General features: G+C 37.9%; 1 protein-coding gene and 1 pseudogene across 4 annotated transcripts; both read left to right on the top strand.

Moving 5' to 3' along the window:
- The window catches only part of LOC111342745 (ATP-dependent DNA helicase Q1-like), a 172765-nt pseudogene that overhangs the window by 49292 nt on the left and 109720 nt on the right, over positions 1–13753 (top strand).
- LOC111318842 (uncharacterized) lies at positions 25–12470 on the top strand. Of its 4 annotated transcripts, none has more exons than XM_088749987.1 (9): positions 25–295; positions 3772–4038; positions 4120–4271; positions 7069–7165; positions 9391–9466; positions 10177–10218; positions 10664–10858; positions 11323–11421; positions 12192–12470. In XM_088749987.1, exons 7-9 carry the CDS (start codon positions 10733–10735, stop codon positions 12294–12296), a joined length of 330 nt encoding a protein of 109 aa, XP_088606113.1. In that variant the 5' UTR covers positions 25–295; positions 3772–4038; positions 4120–4271; positions 7069–7165; positions 9391–9466; positions 10177–10218; positions 10664–10732; the 3' UTR covers positions 12297–12470. The 4 variants fall into 4 exon arrangements, with proteins under 4 accessions (XP_088606113.1, XP_088606112.1, XP_088606111.1 ...); XM_088749986.1 differs by having other exon boundaries at positions 6285–7165; XM_088749985.1 differs by lacking the exons at positions 25–295; positions 3772–4038; positions 4120–4271 and adding an exon at positions 4959–6987.

Raw genomic sequence — 13753 nt, 5'->3', positions numbered from 1 at the left:
ATCACAAACAGAAATTAGCGCTTATCTTTGAATGTACTTTTCATCTGTTGACCGCTTGAACGTCGTTATTTCTGTTCTTGACTGATTAGCTTAAAACAACATCCCTTAAAAAGATGGGTTTAACTGTCGTTCGATGGGAAGACGAGAACAGCGTGAGTGTTTTAGATGAAAAGCGAGTGGTTGGGCCGTGGAGTTAAAAGAAGGGACAACAGTTCACATATCGACTACATAGTGGTACAAACAAGTAACAAGGGTCGCGCGGCCATTTATAAAGCTACGATTTTGAAAGTTGGTGGTGAGTATAAATTGCGATATTCAGTACGTGATCAAAACTGAGAATCGAATAGGTCAGTTGCATGCGACAGTTTCTTAAGCTTACGCTTAAAAATGAATCAAATCTATCCGTAAGGTAAAGGTTTCAGGATTATTTTAGTCACGTTCGACAAGCTGCGACCCCAGCAAAAAAAGACACAGCTGCTAAGCCTGCAGTTTAGGATATCTTTATTACAACTTTTTGTTGCAGTTACAACACGATTCTGATTGAAAAATCAATTATTTAACTGTTATTAAGCCCTAGCTTCACTCCCAAGATTGTTGGGTCAAAATTGAGTAGAAATCTTTGAATTTCAATTTGCAGTTCTAATCAACAAAAACAAACAGTATACATGAAAATACTGCTTGGCAGCTTACATTTGAATGCTAACACACAAGTGTTTTATCCAAAGAAATTACAACCACAAAAAATTAAGTCAAAGCCTGACTCTCACAGGAAAGGGTACATGTAAATACCATTTGTATCATTTTGTGACTGATAGTATTAATTGCAATAAACATAATTCAAGTTTAATGCATTTCACGGAAAGGAATCAACAGATTTTATTCACAATTTGTGTCAAACCAAATTGAATGATTGATTAGGACTATTTTAAATAAATAGCCGTAATCGAGTATAGTTTTTATGAAGTTTTCAAGAAAGGAAAAATAAATCAAATTTCACTGTAATATTACTACACATTGATGTTAATATACCATAGAATATGAAATTATTTTACATCTAAACCAGAGTTAAACATGTAAATAAATTTCATTTGACTATTTGAATTTTTAGTTGGAAGTTAATGCATGTATTCATTTTATATTTAGTTATCTCAAAGTTTTCCTTAAATTCCCAGTAACTCTTGAACATTCTTAGAAATTCCTGTAAATTCCTAGGAATTTCTGGCAAGTTTTTAGATTTATAGTCTTTCAGGGAAGTGATTGGTGCTCTGAGTTGGAATTCCTAGGAATTGCTTAGAAATCCAAGTCCTGTTGGCTATGAACTTGGAATATCTGGGTATTTCTAGATTTTTAGAACCAGAGTGGTTGCAGTTGGGAATTTCCATTCAGAATTTACCATGAAAACTCACCTCTTATTCCTAGGAATTCCTAGAAATAAATACTTAGGAATATGTGGATAATCCTAGGAATTCCAAAATCCATTTTGTAAGGGGGGTTCAAAAGGGGGTTAACATTGATCTAACATAGGTTAACCTTGGTTTTAAATTTCTCGAATCTGACAGAAAAAAATGCAAATGAAAAATTCCTTTGCAAAGCTACTAAAAGTAAATTAAATTTTTTATACTAACTCCAGTGTAGGTTAATTGTGTTTTGAACAACCTGGCCCAGCTAGTATTTTAAATGCCAATGCAGATCATTCTCCCCATTCCCCTAGTGGAGGACATTTCTTTACAGTTGGTGACAGCCTTGTTTGTCATCAAATGAAGCAATAGGCTAACTGTATCCTTTTGTTTTTTTGTGATTTTTAAAATTTATCACTTCAATCTCTGTAACAGCCTATTTGTGCCAACAACCCAATTGAACAAGAATCTACAGTCAGTGATATCAGAAAACAAAATGCAAACAAAAAGGAATCCTCTGATGTGACTGTCAGTCACAGGGAGGCCAATCTTCAGCAGAACAACATGATGAAGCACTAGTCCCACCTGCTTCTTTCAATATTGAATCTTCCTTGAACAAGAAGGACTTGATGGATCGTATCAAAGACACCATTTATGGAAATTGTTCTGGGGATATGATAGGATTTTTAAGGGGGTGAACTGCTACGTAGCAAATAATGTACATCATATCATATTTATGCCTGCCAAATTCCAGTGTCAAATGCATGCAATTTTTCTAATCTTCATTAATAATAATAATAATAATAAATGCCTTCATTGCTCATTAGATATAAAATATGTATCTAATGTTACAGGATGAAAGGATTAAAAGTTCAGCTACATTATAATAGTAAAAAGATTAAAAATCTGAAAAACTAGTTACATATACTGTATCTGGCATAAGATATCATAAAAGGTTGTATTTCAAAATTAATCTATTTACAAATCGCAGCGCTATCTACTGCGAGGATCGTCCATCATACGTATAATGTTCTCTGTTTATCTTGGGCATTTGGCAGTTTTTACGTCTAAGCTTGTTGGTTAAATTGTTCTTTTCTTACAGTAAGCTTACCTCAGAGGGTGGTTATCAGGCTGTTTAACTTTTTAAAAAATCACTTTTAATTGTCTTTTCTTGTAGTAATGATCTAGTCAATCGCATCACCCAAATTTCTGAAAATCTTACAAGTTCTGAACACTATCAAAGATTTTGCAAGGAATCAATCAAATCAAAGTTTAATGCCTTTACGTGGGGCATGGTTACCCATATTGCCCGAGCCAGAGGCTCATGTATGAAATGCAAGACAACAACCCACCCATCCCACCCCAGGGGAGGACATCCAACACACAGTAATCTCGTGCATGGGAAATTAACGTCTCCTACCCCTAACCCTGCAGGAGATGGGACCTCCATTTATTCGTCCCTATCCGAGAAGACTAGAATATCTAACCATTTCTAGCTGTTATAAAAAGGCAGCATATTCTTCTCAATTATTTTAAGACTTTGAGTGTTGGTCCGGGCGGGGCTCGAACCCTTGACCTCCCGCACATTAGTCCAGCGCTCTATCCATTGAGCTTAACCGGGAGGTGGTGAATGACAAAAGTAGGGGAAGCTGTAATTCTTGATGCCATCTTGAAACCCAAGTTTAACCTTGTAAGGTCCCTTTTGCTTGCATTGGTCATGCCTCATATGTTAAAATTAATGTCAGTATGCATATTCTCCATACTGTTCTCTAAACATTCTCATGATACTCATAATGAGAATTTGTTAATCAAACTGTTGGGTAGTCCTTTCAGCCTTAAGGCAGCAACTTTTACTTCATTTTACATTGATTAAAATAAATCTCTGATGAAGAAGTAAACAATTCCACTATTAGAAAAACTGTGGAAGAAATTTTTGTAGCAGCCCCTTCCCATTTTTCCTGTGGAAATGCTCAAAGGCTTGTGCAAACTTAAGACATTTTAACTGAATACCGTATTTCCCTGTGTATAAATCGACCTTTTTTGACCAAAAATATCAGCTCAAGAAATCACCCTTGACTTATACATGAGTCATACACAAAAACCTGACCCAAACAATCCAAGAAATTAGCGTAACAACTACCAGTTGTGGGCATAATCTAACAAAACAACATGGTGTCCGCAATAACCTGGTGCCCTCTGATAATTTCTTATTTGCTTTCTGCTTTCAAACTAGTGTTGACAGACTTGGTTTCAAAGTATCTTTGATTGCTTCTTCCTCAAGCTCCCAAAGTATGAGAGGTTATAATTGTGAACCTTCACCTCTTCAGACTCCATTACTCAGTAATAAGCCTATATTATTGTATGATTCTTACAGATTTACAGTAAGACACACTTTGTAAAGAAAGTAAAGAAATTTTTCAATGCAAGTCAAGATAGGATACGTTTGGAATACGATATGAAGTTCAAGGATGCTCACTGGTGGAGATGGGAAACTGGAGACTGGACAGATGACTCAGATCAAATGATTTTGATTTTGTAGTCTCCATCACTTTTTCAATGGCACATCCTTGAGCTCTTCTGCAAAGAGCTCCCTGGCACAAGTAAAGACTGTAAGACAGTAAGGGCTCTAGATTGACTTGAGGTAAACCACGATAATAGATAAAAATATGTGATCTATTTTCAATACTGATTTGGAGTAACTTGGCCGTTTGATTTCTTGCAGATGGTTCCTGTTGATTTTGCCAAAAATAAAAATTAGATTTTGGAGCAGAAAGGGTTTTCCAGAGCTAGGTGATAGTGGTGGAATGGGAATTGGCGGCACCGCATAATTGTGGTGTTCTGCATCATCCTGACTTTCTTACTGATCCACACAAGGTACAGAGAAATGAGGCCACCTTAAGTAAATATAATTAATAGCAATTAAATATTTATATTGTGCAAATTAACATTGGGATATGATCAAATGCACATCAAATTGTTTCATGGTGGACTTCACAGACTGCTTGCAGCAGTTTACAATTTTTTGTGAAGACTAATTTTAATAGATGCCCCCAATTTCAATAACCAGGCCAGACCACAACACCGGGAACTACATTCCCTACTCCCCTGGTCTGGGGCTCAAACCCTCAACCTCCCTCCCGCACAGCAGTCCAGCACTCTACCACTTGAGCTAACCAGGTGGCATAATGAACACTTTTACCCCTAAGATCATATACAATGAAATATATGAAGTTCATATACTTTGAACTGCGGTATTAGATACGTATGATGCACGATCCTCGCAGTAGATAGCGCTACTTAAGCAATAGCGAAAATCAGGCCTGTACGGGACTCGAACCACTGACCTCTGCGATACTAGTGCAGCGCTCTACCAATTGAGCTAACAAACCAACTGGGAGCAGGCCGTTAAGTTGATTCTTAATAAACCCGTGAAAGTGATAAATCAGATACAATGAAATATATGAAGTTCATATATTTTGAACTGCGGTATTAGATACGTATGATGCACGATCCTCGCAGTAGATAGCGCTATTTAAGCAATTGCTTAAATAGCGCTGTCTACTGCGAGGATCGTGCATCATACGTAAGTAACCAATGTCATTTACGTATGGCGTTAATAAAACTAGCAATGTACAATTTTTAGTGTTTTCTACTTATAAGCTCGACATAAAATTGTTAAGTGAATCATGTTAGTCTCAGCTCATAACTTTAATCGATCTGACCTTTTATCACTAAACCCTATTCTTCTTGAAATGTTCAGCAAGCAACCGTGAGCGATAATCCTACTCTTGTACGTTGGATCAGCCATGATCTAATCGGCCCAAAGTAACGAATATAAATATAGAGGCAAGACCGATACAACGTCTTCAGGCACTAGAAGAACTTCGGCCTCCTTCAGGCACCTGAAGAAGGCTGGTTTGGCCAGCCGAAATATAGTGCTCCGTCTTAAAACTTATCTACGTTGTATCGGTCTTGCCTCTATATTCCTGTTCCGTTTTCATTTTCAAATTTATTGTCCATTGTTTTTCATACGACAACGACAAAGAGTTTTATAAGTAAACCGAATGTTTGGTGTACCACGCTTGTATATACAAAAACATGGAAAAGGCCGGCTAAATAAGCTCCTCCGCTCGGAAAAGGGGAGGAGCTTATATATCCCCTTTCCCTTAGAAAAATTTTCTAAGGCTTTGTATGGGACAACCAGAGGTACTTACAGTGCACGCATTTTCCGTCCGTCATGTTTATGAGGTGTGGCCTGAATGTCATCAAAACAACCACTGGGCAAATGGGACGTAAGTGTTCTCTGTTAAAAACAATACAGGTGTGGTTGGACAACAACGGTGTTTAAGGAGGCTCGGAAAGGTTTTCCGTTGCCGTGGTGTTTTTGAAACGATGACAGCTTACAAGAATAGAGCTTAATCGTGTGGGCAAACTATAAACATCTTTGCAACTATATTGTTGGGCAAGACGTAAGGTTCGCAAACAGACACTCAAATATTCAGTTATTGTAAATTATCTGAAAAACTAAGTCGGTTACCTACCATTTTAGTTTCTTTGTAGGAAAGCTCCCGAATTTCTTTAACTTCTCAGAAAGTATGAAACAAATTTATCTAGCAGATTTTAAGACTTCTTCCTGTACTTATAATTGATCCCAACGCGATACGAGTTCGGGCGGTCTAAAGGAACTCGCTCTAACTTTGTATACTCGATACGATTTCACTGATTTCAGCGCCAAGGGAGCAATTCATGAGTGGTCTGTGGTTACGCCCGCTAGGCAAAGAATGGGTTTGTGACTTTCTCACTCAATTGAAGAGACTCACGTCACTCCTATGAAATAGTTTAACAGAATACAGACTGCGAGCAGTTTCTTATTTTTCTTAAATATAGTGAGGTCACGCGTATCCTGTGAGCATGGAGAAGCCGCGAGATTGGTGACTCGTGTGTCGCGTCTTTGCCGCTCCACGCTCTCGAAGTTGAGCAAAGGCAAGAAACTTTACCACTGATGCGATACAAGAGGTTCAATGGTTATCTCGATTATCTGAACACATTTATTTACAGTACATGCTAAAGATTTGTTCATAAATATATGAACTGATGCCGATCCTTTTTGAAACGAAATGTATTTAAAGAGAGAAAGAATACCCGGAGTAAAACAAAAGTTGTCTAGATCTGCAACACAAAGCATGCTTTTGCACAAAGACTGAGAATCGTAATGCATATTATGATGCTTTAATGAATATATTGGAATGTTCCCAAAAGTCTTCTGATAATCTGCCCGTACCCACCCCACACCCTCCCCCTCACCACTGAGCCGTACTGTTTTCACTTAGCGGCTGGTCAGCGGTTCGTTTATGAGGTAAACATGGCAATCGCTTCGTGATCACTGTTCTTGTCGATCAGAAAATAAAAAAACCAGGATGATATTGTCTCGAAGATGAAACAGTTGTATTATGTGATTCGTACTTCACATTCGAGTCAAAGCTTGGGTGACACACGTTATTTCTTATGGTGGAATCGACGAGGGGAATTCGAACACTAGTTGTAGTGTTTGAATTGTTGGAAGAAATGGTCGCTTGCAAATGTAGGAATGGTAACTTTAACAAACAATTGCAAATTTTACCGCTTGAATTGAAAGAAAAGTTCATTTGAATTGCTTCCGTATGTATTTCAGATGGTTTTAGATCTACCTGCTTGGTTTATATCTGTTACGCTTCATGTTGACAAGTCCTTCAAAATGGCGGCCAAACTTGGAGATTGCCAAAAATCAGGTAAGTTCGTGGAGTTATAAAGTTTTCCTAAAGGTCGTACCGCAAAGTTTTTTTCTGTAGTTACCTTTTCTATGGCATATTCTTCCTAGCCATGTTAGTTAGATCAGTAAAGAACGCCTCACTTTTTCAAAAATTTACCTTAAATTTTATTGGTTTTCGCGTGTGTGACTTAAGCGAACTGATAAGGTGTCATTCAAGTCTTCCTGTTTCTTTGATTGAAATGTGATGTTCACGAAAGTCGCCTCGATGGATAAGATAGAATAAATATACATGGCTGTGGTATTTGTTTTTTGCTGAGTTCCGTACTTTTTTTTAAATTGTCCTCCAAAGTTGTCTCAAATTAAAGTCTTGAAAAGTGTCACGACAGGCCTTCGCTCGAGTGAAATTTCATTTCCGTAAAACTTTGAAAAATAAAGAGATCCGATCAAACGGATTGTGGTTTTAGTATAGGCACATGAATGTCTTACAACACACAAGAAATGAGGGAAATCTGTGTGTCGAGCAAAATCGACCGGACCGCTTTTACAGAGACACACTCTTAATCGCTTTATTTTTTTTGTAACTCTCAAGAATCTCGGACATTTTGTTTTTATATGCTGTAAGCAAAGCTATACCAGATGGGTTTGTTTTTAATTTTTCCCGCGTATTTACTCTCATTAAAACCAAGCCTGGTATTGCTAATAGAGGATTTTTGAGAGCCTGGAACCTAAATTATATCCCGTGAAACATCTGTCGACTTAACAACAAACAAAATGGCGACTGGGTGAAGTTTGGAGTTGTGAAGCTTTTTCTTTTCCGTGTACGACCGAAATGGGTCATTCGCAAATATGGCGTCCATTACTAGACTGCCGATGGAAAAATGGAATTTCTGGCGTTTGAGTGCCAACGAATAAGCCGGAAATTAAATATTTCTGCGGCACGAGAGCAACAGGACAAGGGCCTGGGCCCTTGAGTATAGATGCATTATGGGTATAGTGATACGAGTATTAAAGCTTGTGATTGCATGTGGGCAATCATTTTAGGCCGACACCTCAGCTATTGCTAAGTTTATTTATTTTTTTTTTTTGTAAGTATGCATATAGCCTAGTAGGAAGGTTGCGTGAGCTTGGGCCTGGTTCCTACCCAGATTTCCTGTCTCTTTCTTCCTACGGGGTTTTTTATGGCAGGTTTTTTCTGGCCGCCGTTCTAACCACGATGTTTGCTAGTGGTTGCTAAGCTCTCGGTATGTCTTTTTGTCGTGTGCTTTGGTAACGATTACCGAGAATGCAACAGTTTTTTCTATGTGTTTCTTCATTATTGTACGCTGGTGCTCGGCCGAAACATGCAAAATAAACCTAATGGTTCACTATATCAGTGTCTGTTGAGTAGTGTAGCTGAAATATGAGGGAAATAATGCGCCTTTGGAAGTTTTTTGCACTTCAGAAATCGTCCTTTTTACGACTGTCTAAGAAACATCTTACATCGCAGAGGTAATATCGAGTCGTGCAAATTTACTTCATTGAAGAGTTGATACTCTAATGGACGAGTATTCCGCATGACTTCGGCAAGATTTTAAGACAATGTATGGAGAAATGGAACGTACAACGAGAGATGAAAGTGGCCACTTCGGGAAGTAACTAAACTTGCTTCTAATTAGCCATTTTTAACCCAGATGCGAAGGTTACACAGCACTTAACATGATTCGAGTCGGGCAACGAAGACCCGTAAGCTCATAATCGATATATTTGAACAAGTCTCCTTATCTCCATACATTTCCTTGTACGAATTCGCAGCCATTATGGCCTTAATGCGCACGCACGACCGCCATCTTGACCCTAATTTCTGGCAATGAGTGGAAACCTTGATACCATACAAGGGATTTCCATCATATCCACGCATAATAGCATTATTTGATGTGTCGTAAGACTAGAAAAACAAAAACATTGTAAGGAAGTATTCATCTCTACAGCACAGGCACATCCGCCTGTATATTAGGACGACAAATCCTTTGCACGATAACCTTTGTATCGCCTTAGGTTGTTTAAGCCAGTTACTGAAATCCGTGGTTGTAATTTTACGTGTGCAGTACACTTTTTCAAAGTATCAATGCCTATTGAGGACGTTTCTTTTTTTTCTAATGACAAGTTATCTTCATGTCTTTATCTGCTTTTTCTTTCATTCTTAGCGTAAAAGATGTAGTTATTAAAGTTAGTAAAAATTAATGATTCATCTGTTTTTTTTTTAAGATTTTCGATTATAAAAAACTTCGGTAAGCCACCCAAAACAGTACTCAAGAGGTTTAGAGAAACCGACTAAATCGAGGTAAATATTTTTGTGAAAGAATAAGAAAGACCCCCACCCAACCTGTTCTTCCGCTGACCCCTTAATCGAAAGTCGACCAATGGTTTCGCTGTACGTGGCTTAACCCTAAGCAAAACCTTTCGACTCAGCGGTGTGGCGGCTAAAACCCTGGAGGACTCAGCACAAATCAGACATGACTAAATTGGCATTGCAGCTGAACAACTTTGCACTGTGTTAAGAGCTCCTTTCTGCGAACATTCAAAATTATCTAACACTAACACACTAAGTGTTGTCTCCTAAACTGCTTTACTCAACACGCTTCGTTTCATTTTCGTTTAAACGCGCTGTTTGAAATACTTAGCCTCATTTTGCACTCCTCGAGGTAAATTGCAAAACATACCACTTCAAAATTTTTCTCAGAAACTTTAAGAGCAGGGCGCGAGGGCCTCTAGTCACAATTTGTTTCATCAAGATCATAGCTTCTACATCGTGAGCGATTCAAGTTCCATTCACTCAAACTCAAGCCATGAAGATCTTCATTTTCCTGAGCCTCTGTGCCACTGTTAGTCTGCTGGTGAGATTCCAAAATTTGACACGTCTCATTTCTTTTAATATTCTATCTTTTCCCTCTCAGTAGAATGAAGAGAATTACTAACTCATATCCCTAACCAAATCACGCGTTTTGTGAACTTTCTTTGAAGAGTCAATTTAGATGCGTGTGTTTCTTTCAGGGATGCTCAAATCTTCCTGAACTTGCAGCCTGTAACAGAGAGGTGAGCTCAAAATACATTTCTCTTCATGGTGTTGATAAATAATTATGGTAGTAATGTTAGTAGTCACTTCATTTAGTCACGTCAATGGCTTAGAGAAATCTTCAGTTGAGCGTCGAAAGTAATCCGGGATTCCTTGGTTCTGCTTAAACTCTACTTGGTGATTGGTCCAGAAAACTCTCGCCTTTACTTAATTCTAAGAACCTCGATTAGAAGCTAAAAGATTACGTGAGGTGGCTCTTCCTCCCAGATTGTCGTAAGAAAGGGGAGGGGGGCATTACAGCCCGTCCCACCGCTCTTATTCCGCCAGCAAAGCTTCTGCCTCAAGGTCTGTAAGATTGTTGTGTTGCATAGGATTTTGGTCCTCGAGGCTGTTAGTGCAGGTGTCTCTCTGTGTCTCAGTTCATAACGTATTAGTTACACCAACGTCACGTGATTCTTGTACCAGGAGGGAGACTGCAGCTGTCAAACCGGTCTGTCCTGTGTTCTGACTAAAAAGTTGATCTACCAAGGACAAATGACGGACGTCAAAAAGTGCATGCCAGAAGGGATAGAGATAGAAGTGGAAACAGTCGATCTTGACGGGGAAGGTGCTGTGGCTCCCATGAAGAAGAAACGTTTTTTGTTTAATGGATTATTTAAGGTAGGGGGATTTAATTGAAATAATTGGGTTAACCATAGAATCACATATAGCTAGTGACTCTGTTCCTGTTAGGATTGTAAACCAGTCTAAAACAAAAATAAGGAAGGTCATGAAGTACACTAGACAAGCGTCGAGCACGTGAAAGGCACGAGCATAAGTCGTGAATTGTTACAGTTTCAGTTGCGTTTAATTGATTAATAAGATCAAGGGATGTTCAACCCGCTATATGCACCAAGTGATAACAACATATTTCTTTCATGTCTAAAGCTTGGTGCTGCACGAATGTTACTATTGCCAAAAGATATGGAAATATGTCACGAGTTTGAAAAAATATGACATTTTTTAAAAACATATTTCGACAGTTCTTCTGTCATCTTCAGTTCAATTTAGACAACTTTGTGCTTTGTATGTTTTTTAAAAATGTCGTATATTTCCTAAAATGTTACTATTATTTTGCAAAACAGAGATGTACAACTCAAATTGACTGCAGAGAAGACCAGTGTTGCTTATTGAGCAAGATATGCTCTCCAAAACTTCCGAAGTACTTCACATGTTATTTAACGGTTAGTTGAAGAATGAAGGTTTACGTTATTTCTTGTAGTCCAGTCGTAATAAAGGCAATAACATCGGTGGGGTATCATTAACAATCTTGCTATCGCTATCCATATTTTTGCTGTTATCCTTTTGATCGTAATTATTAGCGTCTGCCATTATTATTAGTATTATTAGAACTATTATTATCATTATTATTATTAATATCATTATGAGCAGTGTCAAGAGCCTCATCATTATTACTATCGGTATTGTTCTTATTATCATTATTATTATCATCAGACTCATAATTATAAGCAATGCCAGCATCATTATCAAAATTATCTATATCATCATCACTGTTGTCATAACCATAATATAAATGAAAAAAAAAAAAAAAAAATAAGCGCCTCTGATTGGGTGAAAACGAGTGTATTTTTCCTTGAATTTGTAAAACGATGTATATTACAAATAGTGCTTGTGTGCTGTCAAAACTTCGTTTTTCTTGACTTAATGTAATGATTTTTCTTTTAAATTATTAGCAAGTAATGCCATGATTCGTTGTGCAATTTAATGTAAAAGATAAGCTTTGTAAATTTTTAGGACTACAAATTGCACTCACCTTACGGTATCGTGCAATGTTTTCGTCTTTAAAAAATTTACTCGCACTTATTCACACCAAACTGCACTCGAAATCATGTCATTATCCATATTTGTCATTTTTATTATTTTCATTATCGTTTCATTATCATTTCATTATAATAACTATAACCAATAATATTATTTGATTGATTTTTTTCAGCACTTGCACAAGTGTGGTTGCCGTGACGGTCTCATCTGTACCGAAACAGCCTCCGTTACCATCCCTCTGACTGGTATCAAGGTCGCCCTGAGGCAGTGCATGTAACTCGTACCAGCCTCTTGACCGAGACAAAGTAATTAGCCGAGGAGAAGACAAAACTAACCATGTAACGCTTAGAATCATTTCAGTGAAAGGAATAAAGATAGTCTTCGAGAAAAATCTGGAAATTACTTGTTGAATTCAGTTAACAGACTCTTTAATTCGAACAGTTCACTGACTTGCGGCATAAGATTGAAAGTCGATCATTTGTTATCATTCAGCCAAGCAAGGGGAAAAATTGAACAATTCCTGTGTACGTAGGCAATTGTCCCACAGTTCTGAGAACTGTTCATTAAATCTTCTCCAAAGACGATAAAGCTAAAAAAAACTTCGTTCTAAATTGCAACTTATGGGGTTATCTTTCATTGCCATGACAGCAATCTCCAAAATAAAAAAATTCATAAAGAGGAAGAAGAACAGCCTATCAGAGGCTTACATTTTAGGTTAGGTGTCGAATATGAATGAAACAGAGGAAAAAGTTCCAGAGTTTTCATCACGTAGTCGTACACCACATTTTTACAATTGAAGTAATCTTAAACGCCAGTGGTGTGGCAAGCGAGTGACGGCCTGTGCGTCTGGCGCGAACTCTTAAGGGGGTCCAGTGGAAGTGAAACAATTTCGTACAAAAATCCTTTCATCTATTTTTTTAGGAAAAATCAAACTAAATAACAAGAAAGAAATGCTGCTTAAAGGTGGTGGGCGGGAGCAGTGGGGGTTACAACCCCCTTAGCCCCTTCCCTGGATCTGTCTCTGATATAAAGTCCTTCAATTCTTTGTTCTGAAAGGCCGACAATTTGCCTAAGATCATTTCTCAAAAACCTGCAAATTTTGAAAGTAACGCGACATAGCACAACCCAATAGCCCTTATTCCAGTTCTGAGCGCGCAGTTTAGTTGGACAGCAGTATCCTATGGTTGCGAAAGCGAGGCTATCGAGTCAAGCTTCCCTGAAGATTACTTGCAGGATTGTAGAAAATATTACATCGCTGTTAAAGTTTAGGTGAAACCGTGATAAGTGTTAGACACTGTATGGCCTTTGGCTGTACGAGCTGGAGTTCAAAAGAAGATTGTCGCGGCCTTGCATGGAATTCCTTGCCGCTATCAAAGAAAGATCTCCAGAAATGGCTGGTAAAAATCCGAAGGGAGAACACTCCTTTAAGCAAAAATTGCTATCTATGTAGCAAGCATTTTGAGCCTAAGTGCTTTGTAAAGTCCCTAGATTGAAGAAAAGCATACTTAATACTGACTTCTGATCAAAAAAGGAAGTCCAAAAAGCAAAAGCAATTCTTATGGAAAAAAGCGTTTTTTCACGGAGATACACAACTATGAAAAACAGAATATATGAGCGTTTTGTTATACTTTACCTCTCTTTGATTAATATGGGAAAATCCCGTTAAACAGTTTTTGGGGACGGTCTCGGAGAATTCCCAATAATTTTTTCTCAACTTGGGAGCGTGGCCTCACT

The sequence above is a fragment of the Stylophora pistillata genome, chromosome 2 (assembly GCF_964205215.1).
Source record: "Stylophora pistillata chromosome 2, jaStyPist1.2, whole genome shotgun sequence".
Lineage (NCBI taxonomy): Eukaryota > Metazoa > Cnidaria > Anthozoa > Scleractinia > Pocilloporidae > Stylophora > Stylophora pistillata.
This window is presented reverse-complemented; position numbering and strand designations above follow the sequence as displayed.

Coding starts and splice junctions, on each gene's coding strand:
- LOC111318842 (XM_088749987.1), top strand. CDS start 10,733: ATGACGGACGTCAAAAAGTGCATGCCAGAAGGGATAGAGATAGAAGTG. Junction 10,859..11,322: donor TGTTTAATGGATTATTTAAG/GTAGGGGGATTT, acceptor TTTGCAAAACAG/AGATGTACAACTCAAATTGA. Junction 11,422..12,191: donor ACTTCACATGTTATTTAACG/GTTAGTTGAAGA, acceptor GATTTTTTTCAG/CACTTGCACAAGTGTGGTTG.